This window comes from Typha latifolia, chromosome 13 (assembly GCF_019914945.1).
Source record: "Typha latifolia isolate L0001 chromosome 13, TyphaL0001v2, whole genome shotgun sequence".
NCBI classification, from domain to species: Eukaryota; Viridiplantae; Streptophyta; class Magnoliopsida; order Poales; family Typhaceae; genus Typha; species Typha latifolia.
In genome coordinates this window covers 2,745,157-2,772,878 of record NC_133098.1, presented here as the reverse complement: position 1 = coordinate 2,772,878, position 27,722 = coordinate 2,745,157, and the positions used below count along the sequence as shown (strand labels likewise).

The 27,722-nt window shown below is 35.3% G+C and overlaps 3 protein-coding genes across 3 annotated transcripts; all 3 read left to right on the top strand.

Annotated features, from left to right (window-relative positions):
- Positions 1-215: 215 nt before the first annotated feature.
- On the top strand, positions 216-4,466 carry LOC140799515 (inositol diphosphatase DSP4-like). The gene is made up of 5 exons (XM_073153851.1): positions 216-508; positions 618-711; positions 3,750-3,807; positions 3,905-3,948; positions 4,029-4,466. The coding sequence occupies exons 1-5, from the start codon at positions 270-272 to the stop codon at positions 4,224-4,226; spliced, it is 633 nt and encodes a 210-aa protein (XP_073009952.1). The 5' UTR covers positions 216-269; the 3' UTR covers positions 4,227-4,466.
- Positions 4,467-4,920: 454 nt separating this feature from the next.
- LOC140800416 (uncharacterized) lies at positions 4,921-6,584 on the top strand. The gene has a single exon (XM_073155201.1). The coding sequence runs from the start codon at positions 5,175-5,177 to the stop codon at positions 6,294-6,296; it is 1,122 nt and encodes a 373-aa protein (XP_073011302.1). The 5' UTR covers positions 4,921-5,174; the 3' UTR covers positions 6,297-6,584.
- Positions 6,585-8,518: 1,934 nt separating this feature from the next.
- On the top strand, positions 8,519-21,638 carry LOC140799819 (E3 ubiquitin-protein ligase COP1-like). The gene is made up of 13 exons (XM_073154293.1): positions 8,519-8,980; positions 9,280-9,357; positions 11,011-11,166; positions 11,431-11,790; positions 13,059-13,216; positions 13,370-13,435; positions 16,531-16,609; positions 16,696-16,851; positions 16,975-17,073; positions 18,480-18,584; positions 18,664-18,843; positions 20,852-20,962; positions 21,096-21,638. The coding sequence occupies exons 1-13, from the start codon at positions 8,648-8,650 to the stop codon at positions 21,264-21,266; spliced, it is 2,052 nt and encodes a 683-aa protein (XP_073010394.1). The 5' UTR covers positions 8,519-8,647; the 3' UTR covers positions 21,267-21,638.
- Positions 21,639-27,722: the final 6,084 nt, after the last annotated feature.

The following is a 27,722-nucleotide window of genomic DNA, read 5'->3' as shown; positions in this document are numbered from 1 at the left end:
ATACTTTCCTTAATCAATTAATTAATCAATCACAATCCCATCTTAAAAGCTCTCTTATCTCAACATCTCAATAATAGCGTCACATAAATTTTGGATCTAATACTTTATTAACTAAACAAAGAAGCCATCTCAATGATGTCATTATTTATTTATTTATTCTTATTTAATACTCTTCACACTCTATAAATAACTACCAAAACCAGTCCTCTCACCTTCCTATTCCTCTCTCTCTCTCGCTCCCTCTCTTTTGATTTGGCAAAGACTTTGTAATGAAACTTGAGATGGTGAAGCAGAGGAATCCGGAGAATAAGCTCGAAGAGGAGGCGGATAAGAAGGCGAATAAGCTCTACCATTATCCAGTCTATCCGCTGGACTGCGAGGTATCGGGCGATGAGCTCTTCGTGCCGCCCCTCAATTTCGCCATGGTGGAGGACGGCATCTTCCGCTCAGGGTTCCCCGAGACGGCCAACTTCGGGTTCTTGAAGACGCTCAACCTGCGCTCCATCATGTCGGTGAATTGCTTCCTATCTCGGCATTTGCGTTAGGCCCTCTTGGTTTTGATTCTTTTGGGTGGTGGTGGTGGTGGTGGTGGTGACTCATTGATTTGGTGGTTTTAGATATCTTTGCCCGGAGCCGTACCCGGAGGAGAACACGGAGTTCCTTGAGACGAATGGCATCAGGTTGTTCCAGTTTGGGATCGAAGGCCGCAAGGTAATTTTTTTTGTTTTGTTTTTGTTTTTGGAACACTGCATCTGGATCTTAGCTTACTTCTCCATTAGTTGTATTGGAGTAATTTGAGGGCTATTTACTCCGGTCTTTGCAGTGGGCTCTTATTTGTGTACAATCTTTGGTGTCTGTGTGTGTATTGATAGTTCCAGTACGAAAGTTGACTTCTTTTTCGTCTAATTGTCTTTGTTTGTTGTCATTATGAAATTTCAACTTAGAGGAGAAGAGAGGACATGTCTTGTTCTCATATTCGTATAACCAAGCTGCGAGTCATATGAGATTATCATTTAGTATCTTTAGTCATCATTCAATTACTCATCTTCCTCCCCTGGGTTTAATTATATGAAGATAGGGAGTTATTCGAACTACGATCAGTATCTTGGTTTTCTGAGATTGCTATTTTCTACTGCATGTATGCTTTCATGAAGATTGACATACTAACATGATGGGCTTTACTTTTCCTAGGTGATATACATCTCCTTGCATATAAACTAAATGGTTGGAGAATTTTATTAAGAATCCATTTTGTTCTGTTATATGTATTGTTGAGTATAAATTCGTAAACTTCAAATAGCCTTTTATACATATCTTCTGTGAAGATTTTGGTTCTATTGCAGTTATTTAGGTTGTCAGCGTTGGACCCTTTTATAATTTTTTTCCATTGTTACAAAGGATACATTAATACTTGACTGCTGCCTCCTCTCCGGTTGATACCTCTATATTTGGTTTCTTTTCAATTTTCTTATGCTCTCCATTTATTTCTCCATCCTTTGCAATAGATCCTAAATAATGAAATTACTCACATAATTGATTTAGGATGTCATAGCTTCTGAATGCATAGATCGTTAGATACCTTATGATGCTAAGTGTAGAAATTTGTAGTACATGAAAGTATACAATAAATCAAGGTTCTAAGTGGGCCTCCAACCACAGCATCTCTCAAATTTTGTGGGGACTGCCATAATGCCATATCTCTTTCTTTGTTCAGCTACCCTGGTTGATTCTCTTTGTTACTCGACGATTTTCATAATATATATTCCTCTTCCATTGCCATGCTTTCCACCTTCATTGATTCACTTATCCATGAGTGCACTGTCATACTTGTTTGACTTGCCCAAACCATAGTAAATGATTTGTTGCATCTTAACCTTAAAATGACCTCAAATGTTTTGTCTGACTTGCAATCAATGCAACTTTTCTAGTGGCAGCACATCTCTAAAGATTGCTCAACCATAGGCAAAGCATTTCACTTAGACAATGTGTTAAAATTTAGATAATTGTTAGGAATGTTGCTTTTCCGTTCAGAAGTTAGCATTCTTTTCTTTTGCTAATCCTAGAAGAACATTGTTATTTCACGCCTCTAACTTAGCTTTGTGTATTGTGTGTGCTAATGATCATATGTACAGAAATTAATTCTTCCTCAACTTTCGTCTTTTGAGGTTCATAAGCAAGAACACAAGTTCAAAGATTATTATGGAAGCTGGTTGGAAGGTCACATAGAGTATTTAAATCACAGTGCTGCATGTAGCAGATGTGATTCTTAATCTCTTCAAAGATTTTTAGTTTCTCTTTCTATATCAATAGATTAAAATGTCCTGGCATGATATGGCATTATGCCTTTTCTTCATCTACATATTTTTCATGTAGACAAGTCCATTTGCTTTGTCCAGGAAAGTATATGGTACTCTCTTCCCCCTGAGTGCTCAACCAGATTCTCATCTTGATTTGATGTCATTATTCTCCAGGCCACCCAACAGGTTTTATCTTACAGTCTATAATCTTGATCTTCTATATGCTGGATTTATATTTTGGAATATTAGAGATTTAGAGGTGCCAAACCCAATTCATCTACTAACCTGATCTTACCATTTGACCTATCTAATTGTGTGCAACCAGTGTGTAGTTTTGCTTCTTTTCTTTTTGAAGGGGGACTATGGTAAGTTGGTAACTATGTTATGATGTTGAATGTTGACCCAAGACAACCTCGACCTCGACCCAACCTGAATAAAGCTAGAAAACAAGATTAGTGAAATTTTAAATTGATCAGGAAAACCTAACTCAGTGACTGATGAAATTGGGCTCTGGTAGGTCTACTTTTCCATGGTCATGATGATTGATGAATCCTAATCTGTTCCAACAATTCTTGGTCACCTATACATGGATTCTTCATTGTACTACAAGTAAGTTCTTCTCCCCTTATGTGGATCAGGTCTCTAGAGATTATTTTTTTATTCCTTTGTAATTGCATTTCTGTCTACACCGTTGTGTGTCATTTGCTCAACACAACTTCCATACATGGATAAATCTGCTAATGAATTTTCTGTTTGTGCATACTTGTCAGTTGACAATTTTCACTTTGACATAAGAAAATTTCTTGGAACCTATTAGTCAAGATTCACTTTACAGATCCTAATGATCAACTTAAGCCATTCTCTTGGAACAATCTTGTTCACAGCTTGTAAGTCCAAAAATCTAGTTTGTTGAGCAGTTCTAAAAAGAGGGTGACAGTGTGGCACATTTAAAATATCTACCCTTGTTAGTTGTTCTACATCAAGCAACAGATAGAAGTGCCTTAGATTGTTAAGACATGAAAAGGATTGTAAAGACATGAACAGGATTGCAATCATTGTTTCTATAAAGTTAAACTTTTGTTACCATTGCAACTTCATTGCAATACCCCATGGAACACCTAGGACTTATATTTTATACTGTAAAGAAGTTTGCATAATGCAATGGCAGATTGTGGAGAACGCATCCTTGAACAATCTGCAGAGGAGGATTGTTTAAGGGCAAATGAAAAAAGACCCATTATACACTAAGATTGTATCATGCACCAATATTATCCAGAGCAGCTTCATATAATGGTTGTAGTACTATTGTGGCACTCTTTATACCTCATGTTAGAAAAAAAATATGTAGACTTTTTTTCCTCTTAACTGTCCTAAATTCCTAACTACATATAGTTGATATTTTTATTTTATATGCATATTCATATTCTCAATACACCAAAATAATCTCTGCAGGAACCTTTTGTTAATATCCCAGAGGAGAAAATACGGGAGGCGCTCAAAGCTGTCCTTGGTATCAGACAACCTTTTTTTTTTCTTTTGATGTTGCTATACTAGATTCAGTTGTCTATCAAGTTCACATTTATATCTTATTGCTTTTCTTATTTCAGATGATCGAAATCACCCACTGCTTATACACTGCAAAAGAGGGAAGGTAAGTGCAATCTGCTTGATGCTTTCTTTCCGACTAAAAACATCAAAATTTGTTCTTACTATTATATGCTCTTTTTTCAGCATCGAACTGGGTGTGTGGTTGGATGTTTGAGAAAGCTGCAGCAATGGTGTTTGTCTTCAGTATTTGACGAGTACCAGCGCTTTTCTGCTGCTAAAGCGAGAATTTCTGATCAGAGATTCATGGAGCTATTTGACATTTCAAGCTTAAAACATTTGTCATCTTCCTATGCATGTTTGAATAGTTCAACAGTTGCTTGATTTTTCTCCATTAGAATCACTATAATAGGAATAAGATCGTCACGATGTATACTCGGACTTAACATGAGTTTAGTGTTCAAGCCTTGCTCAAGGCATTGTAGATCGGAAGCTTTTGAATCCCAGCTAAAACTGCAGGGGGATATAGTTTTTAATATCTCTTGCAGCAGGATTATGTTTTCATCAAACTAAGTTGTAATCAAGTTCTCTAAGGAAGTGCAAAAGCTTGGGTCTCTTTTCTTATATTGTTTGAGTCAAGATCTCCTTTCGATATGCTTTAGAATCAGTATATATATATTTCTATTTTACATCTTACATTATAAGTTTATTTCATTTTCTATCTTTTCACTATTTTTAATTTAACTCTTGCTTATTTTTTGTTAAAATATAGTAATACCATACTTTAAGGTGTTCTTGGAAAATCCGACTACTAAATAAGGGTATAATTTGGTATTTTATTTGAACGCATCATATTAAAAATATTTAGAGAAATTTATCAAGACACACTTCTTTGTTTTTGGATAAAAAACACTTTATTATATTTTCTTAGTGGCTAATTATCATATAGATGATTAAAGTAATTATAGTTACAAAACAACCTTAATACCTATTTATAACTTTAAAAAAAAAAAAGCTGAGAAATCAAATAATAAATATTCATAAAATATGGTGTGAATGATAATAAAGATGTAGAAGGGGTGGAGTATTGGAACCAATTCCAGGGGTAAGATTAACAAGACCCGATAAATTCTCGTTGGCATAAATTTTATCGGCTTTTGTGGTCGATTTGGCCCTGATAAGAATCCCGATAAGGTCACTATCGGAAACTAGACGGCTTATCCCTCTTCACATTCCCACAAGTTAAAACCCTAACTTCCGTGTCTTACTTCCAAATAAAACCTCTCCTCCTCGATCGCCAATTTCTTCCCCCAAACCATCCCCAACGCAGTCATGGCCCCGAAACGCCCCGCCGCCGCCCCCCGACCATCCTCCTCCTCTGATGATGATGACGACCAAGAAGTTAACCTCGCCACCCCTTCCCCAAATAGAAGCACCAACAAGTCCCCCAACAACCCTCCTCCGAAGCCCACCAATCCCAGCGACGAGGATGAAGACGAAGAGGGATCCACCGACGAGGGCTCCGGATCCGAATCCGACCACAACCCTCGACCTCCTTCCTCTCAACCCCGATCACAACCCCAGCCGCCTGTGAATCCCTCAGGATCCGGGTCCACCGAGTCCGGCTCCGACTCCGATGAGTCCGACGAGCCCGCTCCGGTTCAGCCTGCTCCGGTTCAGCCCGCTAAGCCCAAGAAGCCACCACCACCCTCTGACGGACCCCAGAATAAGAAGAAAAAACCCTCCTTGGAGGCCCCTCCTGAGCAAAAGAAGCAACTTTTCCAACGTGTTTGGGCTTTAGACGATGAGATCGCCGTCCTCCGGTGGCTCGGGGATTTCCGTGCCAAGAACGGCTCTTTACCAGCGCAAAACGATGCCCTTGCCGAATTCGTCCGTCGCAGCCGCGGTCTCGAGGTCTCGAATGTGCAGATTAACGATAAGCTACGGCGCCTCAAGAAGAGGTACACGGCCAATGCTGCCCGGGAAATGAGCACAGGAAAGGGGCCCTCTAAGCCTCACGAGGGCTTTGTCTTTGACCTCTCAAAGAAGGTGTGGGGCGGTAAAAATCAGTCTTCTGGCAATGCCGGTGCTCAGAGTGATGAAAGTGATAGCGACGAGAGTAATGCTAGGTTAGGTCCTCGACAGAATGACAAGGTAGAGAATAACACTACACAGATGTCGGGGAAATTGGAGAATGAGAAGCCAGAGACTGAAAAAGGGAAGCTTCCGTATCCGTACTTCCGGGAGGCTGTTGAGGAGTTGGCTAATGAGCATCCGCGAGGGGCAACGATGAAGAGGGCTTTTGAGTTTCTTGATGAGTCGAAGGCAAAGGTGATGGAGGAGAAGATTAAGAAGCAGACAGTGATTGAGCTTAAGCAGCACTTGCGTAGGATGGACTTGAAGAAGGAAGTGGCCAAGATGATGCTCGAGGCGATAACAAAAGCAGATTCATGATCATGGTGGGCTATTTATTGTACCATGAAGTGGTGTTTTTATGGGATTTCACAGGTAGAATTCCTTGAAATGTGTATCTTTTTCTTGACTTTTTGCTGATGGATCTATTGTAGAAGTATAGCCCTTTGTGGGTGGGAGAGTTATGTTTCATGTGTTATTGCAGTGCACCAGTTGTTCAATGATGTCCAGCAACATCAGAAATTGGTATTAGCCTTTTAATATATAGTTTCTGCCAAGGTAAATGCTGGTCGGTTGGCACGGCAAAAATAACACAGAAAATTCTTTTCATATAGAGGTATTGTGTATGTTGCATGAGGTGGTCGAATGTTTTCACTTAATATGAACTTCTTGTTTTGCCTTTATAAGATATATTTTCTGCCTAAGTGATTGCCTTGGTTGTTTAGCAATTAGCATGAAGAATATAGCTCAACAAATTGCTCACATATGATCCCATTTAGTATAAAGTGATTGGGCAGAGTCGGGTTATACTCTCTAATACTTCATATGCTTGGAGAACATCTTCTCTGGAATCTGGATTTTTGAAATTATGAGCTTTCTGATGTTCTTAGAAGTTGCTTTTGTGCGAAGCCTGTCTACAGATTGGCATGATTGAGTCCCAAATAATGGTGCTGAGAATTTCATCATATCTTGTCTGTTGATGCATTCAGTTAATGAGGTAAATGGTTTAGTAGTCGATTTGTAATAGTTGTTATTAGCATACACAAACTGTTCTATTCTCTCCTCTAGGGAAGGCGTCTTTTTGCTTAGCTTTTCTTCTGCTTAAATTTGATTATATGGTTTTCAACTTGTCTAGCAAGATTTGCTAATGATGAGGCTGAGTCACCTTCTCTTCCAAGTTATATTTACACGTGAACCATTTCTTTTGTTTTCTTCCTTGTTGCTGTCAAACAACTTTTTTGCATCTCTCAAAATTTCTTGTTCAATATAAAACTGAAGCCCTCCAAGATGCATTTGGTTCATCTTTTCGTAGACCTCTGCTGTTTACTTCTCTTGTTGAGTTTGTATGGTTTGAGAAAATATGTTCAGGACACAGCTTAACCTCTTGGATGAGTTCATTCAGTTTCGGATATTGGACACACTCAGTTTATGGAAAATTTGAATTCTTAATGCTTTTATCATGCTGGAGTTGTCCACTTGCATCTAAATTTTGACCCAGATTATTTCAGTAACTATACTGATTTCTAACTTCCAACATTTTGACCACTATAATAATACCTCTTGATTTAGATGAAAGTAGCTAGATCAGTGTTCTCCTATCCTCTTAGATTTTTGAATTAACTTTTGATGATATCAACTTGCTGTAGTAGATGTGTTAATAAGATGTTTGTTGATGATGATTCCTCTCATGTGGGACAGTTTATAGCCTGCTTTATGGTAGACCTTTTTGGTTGATTTAATATTTATCCAGCATCCATAATTGTATTTCTGTTTCTTTTCCCAGCATGTTTACCTGACAATAGTCAACTTTCTTATTCATCTTTGCTGTTTGTTTTACTTAAGAAGAGCTTTGTTGGTGTCATCCACTGTATGCCTTATGGAGCATTTCAAATAGTGAACTACTTTGTGGCAGATGATGATGAAATGCAGAATTATGCCCTAAAGTGAGGCATTTCTTTGTAGTTAGACAGTACCATTTATGCATAGCCAAGACATGGAAAAGCTAAAGAGACATCACAGAGAAAGAATCAGCAGTGGAACTAAGAATAGCTGGAGATTGAGTAAAATTCTGATGGCACAATTGATGCTAAGTTTGAAATAGCAACTCTGATCAAGAGTAAGACATGGAAATATGATTTTTTTTTTAATATGGTTTAATTTTCTAACTTTTTTTTTATAATTTATTAAAATTTTACATAATTTGCCACTAAAAACTTTTGAATAATTATTATTAAAACTAAACTTAAATTACTAAAAAAAATATTTTGCCCTTATATGAATTACTTAAAATGGATCTAATTTCTAAAGTTATCTGATATTAGCCGATATCATAGCATAAGAAGAAAAAAATATCTGATTTATGAAACTTCAAGGAAAAAAATATTTAGTAAGAAATTTTTTTGACTATATTTTTCTTAAATCTAACTATCATGATAATTCGAAGAATTTAATTCTTTTATTAATTGACTCTAAAATCGCCAAAACTATGAGGGCAAAAGTGCCCCATCTCCATCTCCTTCTCCACGTGGTCGGATTCTACCCATACACGAACATAAACAATTATAATCTCGCACTGTCTCTCTCTCTATCTCTTATACTCAAACCCTTCAAATTCACTTCCCAATCCGAATCATCTCTCTCGAAGTGGAAACGCGTTTGCCATCTGGAATCGGATGGGGGACTCGTCGGTGGGCGCGCTGGTGCCGTCCGTGGTGAAGACGGAGCTGCTTCCCGGAACCGCCTCGTTCTCGGAGACGACGGAGTCGGCGTGCGACGCCGCTGCGGCCATGGTCTCGGGATTCGGCGGTCAGACGGCGGCGGAGCTGGATAAGGACCTCTTGTGCCCGATATGCATGGGGATGATAAAAGACGCGTTCTTGACGACGTGTGGCCACAGCTTCTGCTACATGTGCATCGTTACGCATCTCAACAACAAGAACGATTGCCCTTGCTGCGCCAATTACCTCACTAAGAGTCATCTCTACCCTAATTTCCTCCTCGATAAGGTAAAAAGCTTTGCAGTTGTTGGTTCCATTCTGATGGAATTTGCTCCAAATTGGGTTGTATCCGGATTTTCTGATGTGATTAGCTTTGATCACTTGCATCTTCGTTTTCTGAGACCATTTGTTGGTATAATTTTTACTTCTTTCGGACCTAATCATCATGTCTGAAATTTGAAATTTTGTTGATGCATCTTCTGTTTTCTTGTTCATTCAAATGTTTATGTCGTATCTCGAGACTAACTATTCTGGCAATTTTATCAGTATAACTCTTTTCCCTTTTTTTTCTACTCAACATCATGTAGGTGTTAAAGAAGACCTCAGCTCGTCATATTGCCAGAACTGCATCACCTATTGAGCATTTTCGGTTTGCACTACAACAGGTTAGTAATTATTCCAATTATTTATAAAAATGTAGAGTGTTTTCTTTTCTTCCTGGTGCTAATGAGTAGTCATGTCTTTTAGCATCTTAGTTAGTACGTATTATATCCACATATCGGCTGTCCTAACCCATTTGAGGACGTTTACAAGCTTCTTAGACTGAGCTAGGCAAATATGAGTTAGATAATCATCCTTTATAACTTTGTAGTGTTTATAGACATAATTAAATTAGCCTACTTCATCTGTCAGTTTCATAGTATATGATTGAGCTGGATAGCTTCTGGTCGCCTACATCAGAATTAAATTCTTTCTAGTTAAAGAATCTCTTTTTATCTGTCAGGATTAAGTAGGAGATTCATTGGAAGATACATGGAATTGCTCTTCTGGTGGTAGCATGCTGTTGGGTAGTGGTTTCCCTTCTATGATTAAATCAATATACATGACTATCTAATCATATATATCTAATTGATCTTCTAAGTATCATATACCAGATCCCATCATTTAAAGTGCCTCATTAAGAAATACACACAGGCATTGTACACAATTCTCTCTTTCAGTCTTTCTATTTCCCCTTCCTTCTGTTGTTGTAGTTTTGATTTTCTGGTAATTTGTTTTCAAATTTTATTTACTGTTAGTTCATAAAAGATTTCACTCTCTTCCATGTTTCTTCTAGAGAGATGTCTACCCCATCAACTCTGTCGTTAGTCCTTATCTAGATACAAGATTATCATTCACTACTTTATCATCCCTTTTCCTATTTGCTTCAAGGTTATTTATTCTGTCCTATTATACTTCTATGAGAGTAACCTAATAATTCAGTTAGCAGAAACTATTTGCCTACTGTTATAGCTTTCTCACCAGTCGTATTCTTATTATGGAACTTGAATTCTCGTAATCCTGTAGGCTATTAAGAAAATCTTTCACCAACCAGCAAATCTGCAATTCTGTCATTCTCCTCTAGTTATACATTTCCATTTTATCTGTATTTCCAGCAATATAGACCAATTAGCATAAACTTGTAGACCTCAAGACCTGTAGTATCTTTGCGAGAATTGCATATTCTAAATGTGTTGTAAACTCTGCTACATTTGGCTTCTTCTGAAGTATCCTAAAAGATCTGGATCAGAAATAATGGTTACTTGGTGTTCTTTATGGTCTCGTTGTCAGCATGCTAATAGAAAATTGTCGGGGAAATGGAAATCATTCTAGACACCAGCATTTACCGAGTTGAAATCACGATCGCCATGCTAGTTATTTTTTGATTCAGCAGGTTAGTTGTGGATTGGAAGCATTTCCTTCATAGTTCATACAGAGATATGCGCGATCTTCATATTGCAATCCTCTTGTTATTGAAAATTCTAAACCTAGCCTTTATAGAAGTTGCTCAGTTTACCTTTTATAGATAGTGCTGTTGCTAGGGAAGGTGAATTTAAATTTAACTATATAACCATTGGCTGTCCGGTAGGAGTTAACTTCGTTACTTAGTTGAATTTATTTATGATTTCTAAGTTTATTTTTTGCAGACTTAGAGATGGTTCTATTTCTTTCATACAGGGATCCGAAATGTCAGTCAAAGAGCTAGATAATCTGTTGAATTTATGATTTCTAAGTTTATTTTTTGCAGACTTAGAGATGGTTCTATTTCTTTCGTACAGGGATGTGAAATGTCAGTCAAGGAGCTAGATAACCTGTTAACTATTCTTGCGGAGAAGAAGAAGAAAATGGAGCAACAAGAGGCTGAGACAAATATGCAAATATTGCTTGTCTTCTTACACTGCCTTCGAAAGCAAAAGGTGGAAGAGCTGAATCAGGTTGATTCTCATAAAACCAGATTATTTACTTCTTTTCAAGGTCTTTGATCCTACATTATTCAATTTATAAGCTTAAATTCATTCTACTTATAATAAATTCTCTACTTGATCTATTGCAGTAATCATTATATAGAACATGGAAAATGTTGTCGTGGACCTATTTCTAATGCCAGTTTCCAATATCACTACATGCAATGTAATTCTATATTCTCAGTTTAGTGAAGGACAATTGAAATGTGCTCTCATATCTTTCATGTTCTGCAGATTCAAACTGACCTGCAGTATATCAAAGAAGATATAACCACTGTTGAGAGACGGAGAATGGAGTTATTCCGATCAAAAGAGAGATACTCTATGAAACTGCGCATGCTTTTGGATGATCCTGTAGCATCTAAGCTATGGTCTTCCACAGCCGAAAAGCGTAGTAATGTATTTCTTTCCAACTCACGTAGCTCTCTTGCGGGGACATGCTCTGGGAATTTGCAAGGCAAGAATTCTGATGTGAAGGCCCAGATAAGCAATCAAGGTTTCCAAAGAAAAGATTGTATTAGTGGTTTGGAACCAACAAGTTCTCTTGTCCAATCAGGAGCAGTTATGTCTAGAAAAAGACGAGTGCATGCACAGGTTTGTTTTTATAAATAACATTTCCCTGTTGGAACTTGCTGTTCAGAGTCGGCAAATTTAATTGACAACCTCTCCTATTATCAGATTTTATTTGATTTTTAATCCATGTATTGCTTTGCACTCTCTTAAGCTAGCATCGTAACAATTGGCAATGTATATATTGTATGTAAAATTCGTATCATATTTGTGTGAATTTTTTCTTACTGATCTTGTAGACTTATGACTGTGGTGTTATAATCTTTCTGACGTTCATCTACCATATATAAAGCTTGTGTTTCATGGATAGACAGTTAGATATAAAATAACGTTGCCAACTTTACATTAAGTTACAAATTCTAGAAGCTTGGAGCCTTGAGTCTTGTGGTTTGGTTAAATATAAAATATAAAAATTATTATTCTCTAACATCTTAGGCTTTTAAAGTAGTTGGTGAATTAACATTGATATCAGGGCACAGGTACTGAGTTTAATCCTACTAGACCCATATGTCATTTAAAATAGAAATTCTCCATCTACTTAAATCAAAGTCAACTTCTTAGGCTCATCAAAATGTTCAGTTTATTCTAAAGTGAGGAAGAATATTGAGTATAAAAATATAAAAACTATCGTTCTTTGATATTTTAAGCTTTTAAAGTAATTGGTAAAATAACATGGTTGTTTTATGGTCCTAGAACTCCTACCACCTATGAGTTATCATAATTGTGTTGCCCTTCTAGTTGGTTGTAATTTTGTTTCCTACCAATGAAAGACCTTGAAAGAATCATATCTGCAACTTTACCATATTGTCATTAGGGGGATTTTTGTGAATCAAACCTGTAGCATGAACGCATAATGGAAGCTATACTGTCACTCTAGGTGATGACCTTATATTGTACATACAACTAAAAATTTAGAAAGAACCAACTGGTGTACATTTAATTAATCTTTGCATCAATTTCATCATTCACATTTAAATATGGTATCGGAGTTAGATGATACACCTAAGTCCCTTTAACTGGGCTCACTAGCGAGGTAATCTTGGCCATCTTTTGGTGTAAAATTAGTTCCAACATTATGTTGTCTTGGCTTTTTGTTCTATTTTCATTTGTTCTGGTTCATTGATTAACTATTTGTCCAAAATACTGAATTTCAGTATGAAATTTATGTCATATACTACAAGTTTTCCTGATATCTTACAAACAATTTGAAGTTTTTCTCGTTTTGCATTATATTATTGATCCAAATTCATTGGATCTTTTCTTTTTCCTTTTTTGGTCTCCCAATATTGCAGTTCAATGAGCTCCAAGAATATTATTTGCAAAAACGACGTCTTGGAGCCGACCAACTCCATAGACAAGAAGAAAAAGATGCGAGCACAACAAACAGAGAAGGTTATCATGCAGGTCTTGAGGATTTTCAGTCTGTATTGACAACTTTCACTCGATACAGGTTCTGCAAACTGACAGAATTCTCAGTTAGAGTTTGATGTTTTAGCATAAATTTTTTCAATTAATCCACACTGAAGAAACATTTTCCTCGTCAAATTTCTAAATTTATTTTGGCTATCTTTTTTTCTTATATTCTTCTATGTACTTTAAACAGTCGGTTGCGTGTCATTGCGGAACTTAGACATGGAGATCTATTTCACTCAGCTAATATTGTATCTAGGTGAGTGATTCACACTTAGTGCATAATTTTGTTTTTCTCGCCTGTTGTCATTCCAGTAATTCAATGTTTCCTTTTTATCTGATATTTACTTACTGTTCATTTCACACGTCTTCATGTTTGATTCATAATTTAAGAAATATTTTTCATATGATATGAAAGACATGTTCCTTTGTAGTAAAATAAAGTAGATTCTAGTAATTGTAGAAAGCTTCCATTGGTCTTGAACAGCCTTTCAACATTTTTCAGACAAATAAATGAGCTACACCGACAAATGATAGTTTTAGATCATTCACCATCACTCCAGAATGATGGTGTTGGTTAGTCCTTAAATTTCAGTATCCAAGAGTTGCTTCTGGACTAGATTGGTCTAAGCAGTGACCATTTGAGAGGATATATCTACCCACCAATGCATTAACCTGCCTTTGTGTTATGGCAAGCCTCTCTTGACTTCGACTTTACTTTGGCCAAGAACTCAATACCAATATTTGGGTGTTGACGTTGGATTAACAATTAGCTATAATGCCCTAGGAGATTGATCTACCATACATTATCAATAAAATAAATGCAAAAAAAGCGTGAAAAAATAATCACAGACAAAGATTTTTACGTGGAAAAATCTAAACTTGGGTAAAAAATTTACGAATCCAAACTCAGATTGAAATCAATCACTAAAAACTATAACAGTTATAAGAAGCTTACAAATCACCCACCGATCTTCATAACTTAATTTATAACAATCTTACTCATTAGACACTTAGACCTCATGATTCACTACTTTCTATGATCGATTTTTAATCTCGATAACCATTGAGGTTGATCCTTCTATCTCAATAATTTTCAAGACGTAATTCTTCCAGATCTAATATGGATATGAAGTGAAGAAGATGATTCAACACTTTACATCTAAGGCCGAGAGTTGAGCTTCAATGTTCGTCTGAAGTCATAGACAATCTTCAAAAGTCTATTCGATGATAATGATGATGGCTGCATAGGGTTAGGTTCATTAACTCTTGTATACCTCCTCTAGGTAATGTATAAAACTTTACCTAAAATTGCCCTCGAGATAATCATATAAGTCGCATATCTCCGCTGGCATTCGAATGCAGGTAGGACGCCTCCGAACATTTGTTTGTTGTGTTTGAACCACCTTGCAAAGGAAAAGTCTCTATAGATGCGAACGCTCAAAATTGCATTTGAACACCTATAGCTCACAAAATAAAGTCTACATTTAAGAACGCAAAAAATCGTGTTCGAACCACTTGCAAACACTTCCAAGAAAACTTATTTTTCACTTCAATATCCTTTGTTTTTCACTTTGATTTTTTTCATGAACTTTCATAACGCTTGTGTATATGCTCATACAAAAATTCTAGACATAATTACATAGAGTATTTTGAAACACATTATAGATTACAGAAAAACCTTACAAGATACAAATATTTCCAGAGTGTCCTGAAATATTTGATTATTCAGGAAAGTTTGTTCTTCGAGAATCCAGCTTTTAACATAGTATGTCATGGAGATGTCTCAACTAATGCATAGTGCATTCCCCCAAGAATTTTAGTTGAAGTTTTTGAACTATTGAAGGATGTAATACTATGTAAAAGGGGCAATGCTTGTTTGTGATGTCAGATCTTATGACTAAGCCTGGAATTATTCCAAACTCATTCATTCTAGAAGTATCCTATGATTTTAGTCTTTTAGAACTCTAGCATAATATAACCTTAAGGTAATTCTCATGATCTCATCATTCTTTTCACTATCTTTCGTTCTCTTTAAGTTTGCGCAAATTACAACACCCCTGCCCCTCTCTTCCCTGTACTTCAAACTGAAGTACTTATACCACTTGTTAATTAGACTAGATTGTAACTCTTAGATGTTCGCCATGAATAAAGCTCAAAATGAGCAAACCACCACTCGATCTACCAACCAGACTATATTTGTGTGGAATCAATTAAGTATTTTTATGTGGCCAGTTAATTTTTGAATAATAGTTGCAACTTAATCTAGACCACATGAGAGTTAGGTGCTTAAGTTTACATAGGGATAAGTTGAAATTCAAGCCAAAATACAGGGGTGTAAACTGTGACTTTCCCTTTTAAGTTTCTTCTCTTGTTTCTGTCAACATGGAATAACATCTTATTATTTTTTTTTAATGATGGCCATGCCAACTGGCAAGAGGCGTGCCGATCGACACTTATCGTGCCGGCGGCGTACCGGCACGTAGCATGTGGCATGTGGCACGGCACCCCTTGTAGCAGCGATCCGCTCGTCATCGACCTTGTAATCGAGCTTTCCGTCGCCACCCGTTGTTTGTGTGCCGGAGCCTCGTCGGTGAAGTCACCGCTCGCATCTGATGCAACGCCGATGTCCTAGCTCGAGAAGGGAGAAGACCTCGAGTGTGTTGGGACGGGTAAATAAAAACTTAAGTTGCGAACGCATCAAATGCGAGCGGCAACTTCACCGATGAGGCTCCAACACGACAATGAGGTCATCGGCGACGACGAGGTCGAAGAGTGAAGGTGAGAGTAGTCTCCCTCCTCTTTCTCTCCCTCTTTTGTAGCACGGCCGGTGCCTGTGGCACCGTCATCCTTGGTTTTTTTTGTTATTTGCGCAAAATATTTCACACTTCAGTAACACAACTAGTTGAATTTAGGGATTATTTTAAAGCTCTCGTATATTATGCATAATGCAACAAATGATATGTGAAGTATATCATCAGTAAATTAATAAAAATGATTATCTTGAAAATTGAACATAATTTGTTGTCGGTGACTATAGAAGAGTTCTTGTTTTGTACGCCTATGGAGAAATATGTTGTCCTGAAAATAGATATGGAAAATTATGAAGTTCCCTACTTGCTAAATTGCCAACTAAATTTCAAAAGATATTGAGGAACTCTTCTTTTTGCTTGTATCAGAAAAATATGCCTACTATCGTGGGGAGGTGATATTGGAGTGTAATAATGCTGACAATTTACAATTTCACAATTAATTTTACTGTTGGACTGCACCTTCTGTTATCATATATCTCATAATTTCTTGGCCTTAAGAGCCAAACACCAGTGAAACCTTATGACAGTATGTGACATACAGCATAGAATTTGACCGTGATGATGAGCTTTTTGCCACTGCTGGAGTTTCCAAGCGTATTAAAGTATTTGATTTTTCCACGGTAAACTTCTTTCTGGAATATCTATTGATTTTGGACTTCCTCTTTTCAAATGGCAATTTGATATGCACCTGCATCTGGCTTTTCAGGTTGTAAATGAACCATCAGAATTGCACTGTCCTGTAGTAGAAATGTCCACACGATCAAAACTTAGTTGCCTTAGTTGGAATAAGTTCTCAAAAAATATTATAGCAAGCAGTGATTATGAGGGGATAGTAACTGTTTGGGATGTAAACACTCGCCAGGTACCGATGTTTGTCTCCTAAAACACTAGATGATCGATGATCTCACACAATATTATATATTATCTTATTGGTTTCTATGGTGATCTAAATTAAGTAATATCCTGTGAGCTTTATACTTTTCAGAGTCTTATGGAATATGAAGAGCATGAAAAAAGAGCATGGAGTGTTGATTTTTCTCGCACAGAACGATCGGTGCTAGTTTCTGGAAGTGATGATTGCAAGGTACCCACATCTTGGAATGCAAATGGTAGCCATATATGGCTATGTTTTTACGTCTTCTTATAATTCTTGAAATGTTGCAAAGATATCTATTTTAGCCTTAAGATAGATCAGTTTCAACAGCACAGGAAGATATGTTTTATATTGCACAATTATTTTAGCCTTAATGGTAAAGCATGAAGGGATAAGGCAATAATTCTCTAGTGTATCTAAATTGCAAGCTAGGTTACCTGCTGTCCTCTGGTTAGCTGTCAAGTATATCGCCTGAGATGCCTCTTCTCTTTTGATGTATTTTTTCTCAAGGTACTCTGCAGAGTCTACTTCTTGAACTTAATTAAAAGCATCTAAACTTGGGAATTGATGACTTAACACGTCTTTGATTGAACATTTTGACAAATACTATTCACTCTGGTCTAGTATCACATGGCATGATGGCAATGATGGCAGTTGTGGATTGTCCATGTTTTTGTACTTCCAAGAGGCACATTATAAGATAGACTGGAACAGTTAAAATTTGGTTCTTTCATCTGAGCTATCCAACAGTCCAAGTTAGAATTCCAATGATGTTTGTCTTGCTATTATATAGTAATACTACCACCTCATAGTACTGTTGGCAGATTTATTATAATATTATATATTATAAGTAAAATGTAGTTTAAGTTGCTCGAAACATTGCATCAACATAGTAGATGCAAAATATTATAATGGATGTATATCCTGAACAACCATTCTATTAATTTAGTTTTAGCCTCCAACCATTCTATTAGCTAAGGATACATGCCACAACTTTTAAGGATTTAACCCTTCTTATTTACATTATATAAGTTTAGATGAAATTTCTAGATGTTAGGTAATTATTATTACTTCAGCCTTTTATGATATACGGATGTTATTATGCACTTATTATTACTTCTTCCCTTTACAATACACGAAGATACCTTTACCCAACAGATAAGTTTGTAGGCAAAGTAATTGGATATCAATCTTGGACCAAAATTTTAGCAATACTAAATGGAAAACCACATTCGCAGACATGCTTAACCAATAACGAATGGCCATCTTTCATGTACTTAAATCACTGCAAATGCATATTTCAGCTGATCTGACTGTTATTTTTCTGCACCATGCCAACAACAAAAAGAAATCAAGAAATTGTTTTGGAGTTTATTTGCAAATCACTCATTATGATAAATTCAGGTCAAAGTTATGTCTAGTTAACAGCCCTAGTTCCATTAAGTTTTATATATATATATATATATATATATATATCTGGAGATGAGAGTTAATGCTTTGTCATTGTATTCCATTTCATGTGTACCTGGAATTTAGGAAATGCTGTTGTGCTTTTATTATGCTTGGACTGATGATGCTAAATTGCATCCTTCGTGACATTTTCCTTGTAAAAATAGGTCAAAGTGTGGTGCACAAACCAAGAAGCCAGTGTAATGAATATTGACATGAAAGCAAATATTTGTTGCGTCAAATACAATCCTGGATCAAGCGTTCATGTCGCGGTAGATAACTTCCATCAATTTGTTTACTTATGTCTATTCATCTCATTTCCAAGCCACTAAAGCTGCCATCATATTCCAGGTTGGTTCTGCTGATCATCACATTCACTACTTTGATTTGAGAAACACTAGTACTCCTCTCCATGTTTTCGGTGGGCACAAGAAAGCCGTTTCTTATGTGAAATTCTTGTCTACCAATGAGCTTGCATCTGCATCAACAGATAGTACATTGCGCTTGTGGGATGTGAAGGAGAATTGCCCAGTATGTGTTACTATTATTACAATTTTATGTTCATTATTTTTGAGAATATATATATCATAAATATCAGCTTATATGCTATTTTCTTGTTTGCTGTTCCTATTTTCTTTGTTTCATCTGTTACAGTTCTATTGTTGTGGCAAAACTCTTGATAATTATACCACAGTGATAACAAATATAAATTATATAGTTTCTGCCCATATAAGATTATCAAATTTCTGCATGGCACTAATGAGATGGGTTGCAAGATAAAGAATCTCCTTTTTTGTCAGATGTGCTCAATTTTTCCCTCTCTTTTTTTTCTTGTGTTGATCTGTAAAATATTCTCACTCCATTGCCAAGTAGCCTGTTGTAAAGAAGGATTTTCCTTTGTTGAATTTTCGTACAATTACATTATTGTTTCAGAGGCACAAGAACGCATGCTAGTCCTCATCATGCAATGTTGTCTTCGTCAACCTCCTAAAATTCACATTGAATGAAAAAAAATGAAATGGTTGTTGAACTAGAAAACTACGAAAGAAGCTTTACTTGTGTTAGAGTATTACACATAACCACCTTAAAGTTTAATGCATCCTTGATTGCATCAAGTCTAGTTGAAATATAAAAAGCAATAGGTGGCATCTGCTACATGACACCTCACTGTCACAAATACAAGTATGTTTATTATGTGAGCTGCAAATAAATCAATCATTAGAATATTCAAAAGAAATACGGCATGTTATACATGCTAGTCTTAACTGTAACTCTTCTTAGGTCACCAATACAGTCTAAATGGTTGAGGCTTACCAACACATGACAAAAAGTCTTGGGTTCAATTCCCCTATAAAAATTAGGGGCGATGTTTAATAGATTTTTTATTAGTACACTATATTTGTATGGTTATAGTCTATTGTGACTCATTTCTTGGGAGATTTAACCTAATTGTTCAATTTATATATCAGAGAAGGCTAGCCTATCTTTGTCTAAGAGCTCATGATCTGTCAAAAAAAAAATCTTTAACTTTTCTTTCTTCATTTTTGTCTACTGTCTAGTATACAAGTGAGAGGACACCACCTATCACATTTCTTTGCAGTGAATTAAGAACAACGCATTCTATTGTGTTAGTACATTTTCCTTTATGTTTCTGCATATGGAGTGACTTCCTAGCTTGGAATGCAGGATCCATTTAGAGAGCTCTGTTTAATTACTAATTTTCTCCTCATCAAACACAAATCAGCATTTTACTTCATCCCTGGCAATATTAACTGTGTTCCCAAAGCTAGATTATTTATCATTTCTATTTTTTCAGTTTATAGGTTAATAAAATCATGTCGCTTGATAGAAGCTAGTAAATTTTTGGTTTTGCTTTTCTTCAAGAGTGATTACAGTCAACAGTAGCTTGGAATTTATTTGTCCTACTTGAAGTTGTTTCTGTTGCATAATTATAACTGGTTGTAAGCCAGATATCATTCAAAATTGGAGAAATATACAGTTATTGGTCCTCAGGTCCAGAATCATCTTTGTCAATCACCTGTTCACTTTCTGTATGACCTGAATGTTTGACCATCACTTTTGGGAGTATTCATGGCCTTCTCAATTTAATTGAAATATTGATGAGTCAAACCATCTTTCTGTGAACTGGTAAGAACTTTGGTTGTTCTAGAAGAGATTGACCTAGTTCTGACTTCTGATGCCTTCTTCAAGTCTTTCGATCTTACATATCATATCTGGAGACAATGCAGTTGCTTTCTTTGAGTAGCATTTATTGTAGGTTCAACTTGTTTGGTGTGTGTTTCATGTACTATGGCATTCTCTTCATTTTGCTAGAGAAAGTGGGGAAAACCCAGTCAGAATTTCATTACATGGCATTCTTAATGACTTTGTTCCATTTCATTAGGCAGATCTTTAGTTAGCATGAAGCATCTATCATGCTCAGTCTTGTAGCTACATGTTATTTCACGTGACATGTTTACCGCCTGTCTTCTGATTAGTACTAATCTGTTTCTTGTTGGATGTGCAAATATCCATTTAGGTAAGGACATACAGAGGCCATACAAACGAAAAGAATTTTGTGGGTCTGACTGTAAATGATGAGTATATTGCTTGTGGAAGTGAAACAAATGAAGTTTATGTGTACCATAAGGTAAGCCAACCCTTCTGAACTGCTTCTCATTATGACTTTTAGTTGTAAATATGAAACTTGGAACTGCACATATTCTCCTTGCCTATTTATTTTTATGTGCCTCTAACTTCGTACCACCCGGCAATACTTGCAGGCTATTCCCAAGCCTGCAGCATGCCATAGATTTACATCCTCCAATCAAGATGATACCGACGATGATGTTGGATCATATTTCATCAGTGCGGTTTGCTGGAAAAGCGATAGCCCTACGATGTTGACTGCGAACAGTCAGGGAACCATCAAAGTTCTCGTTCTTGCTCCTTGATTGCATGAGCCTGCAAGCTGAGAAATGAATAAATGTTTTGCAGCTAATCTGTGCATTATTTCGTGTCTAGTTCTTCTCTATTTTTCAGTCCTCTTTCCTTATTAGTGACAAGCAAGGCCTTCTTCACTCTTCAATCATAGGTGCAGATAATCTGGTGTTAACTTTATAAGATGCATGTGCATAATGATCTTTTTTATTCTTTCTATAGATTTGTGCATTAAGTCTGCCATAGGCTGTCACATAGGTAACTTATATAGAGGCTTTCATAGAATTTGGCCTCTTTCCTTCCTTCAAATGTTATATGAGGACTGTTAAGCAGATTCTGTAAATATCCTTACATATAATGTGATTTGCCCTTTTCTTCCTCCTTTATGAGATTAAATTGTCATAAGAATTCTACATTATGTTTTAATAGGGTAAATTATGACTTACCCTCTTTTATTATGTTCAAAAGTGTTTTAAACTTAAGCTTTAATCCTTTGTGGTTCACATTAAGTTGCAACTGGTCCAGTTTTTAGCAAAAATATAGTCAAATTTTAAAATTAGTTTTAGTTATTTAGCAACTTATTTATGACAAAAAAAAATATAACCACATTGATTTCATATTTGCATAGTTGGTTTTAGGTAGAAAAGTTAACAGTTTTAATTTGGTCTTATGATAGAAAGGGGATAAGTGCTTTATTTTTGAAGCATAAGAGATAAAGATAAAATCGGATCAAACCACAGGGGATAAGCTATAATTTGCCCCTTAATAATATTTGCGACCAAAGATGTCTATCTTTGATCTACTTTCAGTATGACACTCATCAAGAAGGAAACTTAGTAATAATTTTATGGAGAATTTGCATTTAACCCTCTATGGTCAAGTCTAGATTTATTTCACTTTCCTAGAGTTTCATTCATCACTTGACACCCTTAAGGTTACAGTCAAACATTAGTGGCATTGATTTAATTATTTAAGTAAACTACATCAAGAAAGCACCAATTTGATTATTAGTTCCTTCACTCGATCTTGCTTCCTTTTAAGTTGTTTAAACAAATAATTTTTGTAATCAAATCGAATCTATTTGACCAGTTTTGTCGCCTTGTTCCTCTGTTTCCATTGGATTCAGCTACGTCATCTCGATTCATTTTACCAAAAGAATTAACAACCATAATTTTTTAAGTGCCTATATAACTGGTCAGGATTAAATACAACTAGTCGGCTAAACTGTTGACTAATCATTTAATTAGCCAATATAACTACACCTGTCCCCCTTTCTTTAATCCTATAAAAATACTACGTAATGCAACTCCCATCTTAACGGGAAGAGTGCACGCATGCATATGATAATATCTTTCTTCATCCATATATCTAATGCTCTAGTATCTTTTATTACTTCTTTTATATTGTTTCTCTTTTTTTGTCAGATATATAGTAAAAGAGCAGGGAAATTAAATTAAAAAAAAAAAGATACACTGCATTAGCAGAGTTTTTGATTAAAATGGTCCTCCTCCAAAATTTTTTAATAGTTTGGGATACTCGCTAAATTTATTATCGAAGAGGGTCTATTTAGTTAGCTCAGTTATCATGTTATAAGTTAATAGTAAAATCACTATATTATTTAGCGATTTAATATAAGATAAGCAACAAAACAATTTAGCAGTTTTACTATTCATAAAACGCTAAACAGTTTAACCGTTCGTATACAAAATATTCAATGCTTAACGGATAGAATAGTATGTTGAACAATTCAATAGTTCACAATTCAGTTTCATATAATATACTGAGTATTGTTAAGCACTAAATACTCTATCTGTGAACCGCTGAATAGTTCATCGATTTTACTATTGAATTACGACATGGCAGTTGAGCTGGACAAAGAATGCCAACAATATTTTAATAAATTGTGGTCAAAAACCTGTATTAGCACATAGATTTATTGGAAGGCGAGGCCTGTGGTTTATAATGATTGAGAAAGATACGAGACAAAAACACTAGTAGTAGTAGCAGAGGTAGAGGTCAAAAGATCACAAAATGGCTCTTCGTGATGCTCAATGGATGGTTAACGTAGGGGGGCGTGGGGGCTTGCATGGCTAATGCCATCACGTACGACCTTCGTTCTTCTTCATGGCCTGGTTTAATTGACCCTTCCAGCTAACGTAAAGGTAATCTTTTATGAAGAGAGAGGGAGAGAGAGAGAGAGTTTCAGACCACATGCATGGCTTTAAGTTCTATAAAAGTTTATTTGAGAAGTAGAAAAGAGAAACAAAGATGGCCAGAGAGTATATATTGAGAGGAGAAGACGAGAGGAGCTTCAAAACACTGTGCCTGTGGACACTCGTGAATCAGTCCGGGATTTTATTCATCTTTTGTTGGTGTTCTCTTTTGCGATTGGCAACTAGATTTGGCATTTGGCAGTGTGTGTCGGATCTTTATTTGTTCAGATCTGAGTAAAAACTTGAATCAACTTTTTGTATGGTGTCTAAATATCTTCATCAAATTGAGATAGAAACTTAAATATCTCGCCTCATATCAAGTTCTGTGAACTTATTCGACTTTTAAATATAAATCACTTAACTTAAAAAGACTTATAATTTGGAAATCGCTGTTTTGATGAGCTGAATTCGATATAATAAAACTCATCTAAATTTGTATTTAAATTTTGATGTAGATTAGATGCTCAAAATGAATACTTTTTAACCAAAAGATATTTTTCGCGGATTAATTATATATAGTTAAGAAAGTCAATATGTGTTTACTTCTAAATCTATATAACATTATCATATACTAAATATATTATAGTCACATCACATTATTCAACAAGAATTTAAATCATAATATATTAATTATTTGGATTTTAAGATAAGTGATTTAGTTATTCCAACAACAACAAAAAAGTATATTCCAATTCCAAATTAAATGTAAATTATGATTATATTTTACAACAATTATATTACCTTCTTATAATTATTTTTATAATTCTTAGCTAAAAAATAATATCACAATATAAATTCATCAAGTAAGGAAAAGTGTAGGCTTGTTATATTGAAAGGAGCAAATGGGTCATTTGGTAGTGGGAGTAATTCTCTTCCAACAAGATAATGGAATAAAGATAGTATTCCAAGACTTAGGGTTTATTCCGTTGTCCCTTTCCTTAACCTTACTAGTTGTTTGTCACCTTTATTCCAGAATAAATGGATTTATTCTGGAATAGAGTCCTTCCTTATTCCATCTAAGTCTAACCAAACAAGGTGCATGCCTGGGGCCTCCTACGTATCACGTCAAGCATAAACTAAGAAGATAGTGGTAGTAATTTAACCTCAATCTGGTGAACCCAAGTTGAGTAGAATGACATACTTGCACATCTAATCTTACTCTAATTATACAAGTTGTAGGCAATTAATACTTAATTTTACAATAGAATCAAAGCCATAGAGGCATTGCCAAAAGAAGATAGTGGAAGATAGTAATCAAAAATTTAACATCCCCCGGGTTCTTGAAAGTGATGCTTGAGATCCAACAGATCTACCAACTAAAAAGTTGTTGATTTTTAAGTCCTCCCACCTATTCATCTAAAGTGGGGAATAATAAGAAAAAACAAGGAAAGTGGGGAATAATAAGAAAAAACAAGGAAATTAATGATGCATTAGAAACGTAACGCTTGTCTTTGGACGACCAAAACACTATACATACACTAGAGGTCATGGGTTTTATTTTTCTTCCGACCATTAATGTGGATAGCCGGTGAATTCTTCATTTCAATCTATATATCGGAGAAGGCTAACCTCTTTTAGTATGTTTAATATCTTCTTGGCCTATATTAAAATGCAGTCATTAATACGACAAGAACATGAAGATTAACCCGATCGATCATTAATTTTTACTTAAATTATATTTATAGTTTCTGTCACATTTGATGTCAGTTGAAGAAAGTATTTGGAGAAGAAGAAAAGAACAAGTTATGGTCGGAGGAAGAGTCACAACTAGGGGAGGTAGAGAGTCATGGAATGGACTTTGGCCTTTGGTGAGACCTAAAGCCACTTCTGGTCCCCCTTCTTTAGGGGCCATGGGAAACCATCCAAGGTTCCAATGGTTACTTGACCAAAGGAAATTCCCATGCGCCACTTCTCACTTAACCCCTAGTATTTGTTCCTTATTAAAAATATGCATACTACTTGACATAAATAATCTTGGGTTGTGTGGTTGAACACTATGATTGGAGAATCTATGGGCATTGTTAATTACTTGGTAATTAAAGGAACTAGTTTGAGCCAATTGTTAGTTGAGGACATTTACCTATTTGATAATCTCATGCTTAGACTTTTTTGAGCGGTCCAAATCATCAATAGTTCAATTTCCAAGTTATATCATTATAAGTTATAGCCATTAATGGGGGCCTTCTAATAAGGAACTCCCAAATACTTGGATATATATATATATATATATCTTGTGACACCTTCCATTAACACAAGTCTATATATACATATATAGCTAGCTCACAATATAAACATATGAATATAGATATAAGTTAGTTTAATTATACGAAATAATTATAGCTTGTTTCTTATAATTATCACATCAAAAAAAAAAAGGAAGAAGAAGAAGAAAAAAAAAAATTTCTTATCTATCACGAGAAAATATTCGACGACACAAATTATAGTCCTCGAATAGTCAAAATAAATGATGACTATATTAGTTGTAGACTTTTAATTACTACTTGAATATTTTGTAGGTGAATTGCATATAGTCCATAAGATTCTTATATCAAAGTACTTGATCAAACATAGGCTTTATTTTACCAAATAAATCAAGCTTATTGGTTTAGTTATTGCAACTAAAACGTGATATCCATGCATAACGATAAAGAAAAGAGAAATGATTTTAAGGTCTTTTTTTTGTCTTCGTAGAGTGAGATATCTATCATGCATGATAGATTTTTATTTGACTATTTATGATTTATTTATTTATTTTTATCTCGGCTGTTAATCTAATCAAATCATTAATCATTTATGTACTTGTTTGTTTTGTTCCGCTCTTCTACTTGCTAATTATTTTATAATTTATTTTTAACTTTTATTACTTGTAATTGTTTATAAAAATATAACGAAGGCCCACTAGTACTGCTATAACAAAAATAATTAACAAGATTCTCTTACTCCTATGAGTAATGCAAAATTCTTGACCATAAAACTACCGAAAATTTCAATTAAAAAGTGTTTGCCTTAAATTAATCGCTCAATTAACATGCCTAAAACCCTAATTCGCCTTAATGGAGATTCTTGTTGTCATAAATTAGAACAATATTTAAGTCCTACGAATCTATAGTTGCGAGATCAATAAGTATTTTACCTATTTGGTTAGGGCTCGAGTGTCTTCAGAGATTTAGTTCGATTATCAGATCTATATATTTAATAGAACTAAGGAATAATGTCATTATGTATCTAAAAAAAGTTTAGAGAGTTACTGTAAAAATAAATGATAGTTAAATTATCCTAAAAACTAACTATTATCTTATCTATAAAAAAAAAATTATGAGATTATGAGCAAGTGCTAAAATAACATAACATAACATAACCATTGGTTTACATGCAAACAAAATATTAATTTTTTCTTTTACAAAATATTGATGGTTAATAATATTTCAACACTTTGGTTCTATCCAACTGGGGTCTGGGGCCCCTCCTATTTTGACAAAATTATGCATGAAATGGACTAAAACGACGTGATTGGTCACCAATAGATCAAGATCAAGATCACATCACACACTACGGAAACAAAGTTATTACAATTATTTTCCTATTTATTTTTACAAAAAAGACCTCTTTTCCGTGGCTTTGGCCGTGGATACGTTTCCTTGTTATACCCACGGCCACCAAATTTTTAAAAGAGGCCGAGATTTTGAACAAAATAGCATTCTAGCATTTTATATGTAAATTAACTAAACAAAAATGTTGATCTTATTAGCAGTTTATATATAATATTAAAATTATCAATAGTTTATTGAAGTAAAAAAAAAAACTAAATTATGTTTTCAGATGAAACGTTGACCGATTTAGTTAAGTTCGTGTCTTAGAATTTTTTTTTGAGATATTAAATTTATGGGGGTTCTATTTTGATAAATAAAATTTAACAGAGAGGGCTAGTTTGGTAATAAATAAAAACTCGTCCTCACGCCGAGGAGGAAGAAGCCGTGACGAAATGCTGCTATTAATGGGTCTTAAATGTTTTTAACTTTTTATTTATTTATTTTTTACACTTTCAACCCTGACAGAGTAAGTATTACGAGTAAAGCTTTTGAGTGTAGCGTGAAGTGTCGGGGATTCGGGAGGGTTCAAGAATCTTGAGAAAAGTAAAGATCCTGTTGGTATTATTTGCAGTTTAATCCAAATATGACGCCGGATTTGGAGATAAGGCCCCACCCAAACCATTCCCTATATAAGGGCGAGGAGTCGCCCACCCTTTTCTCCCTCACC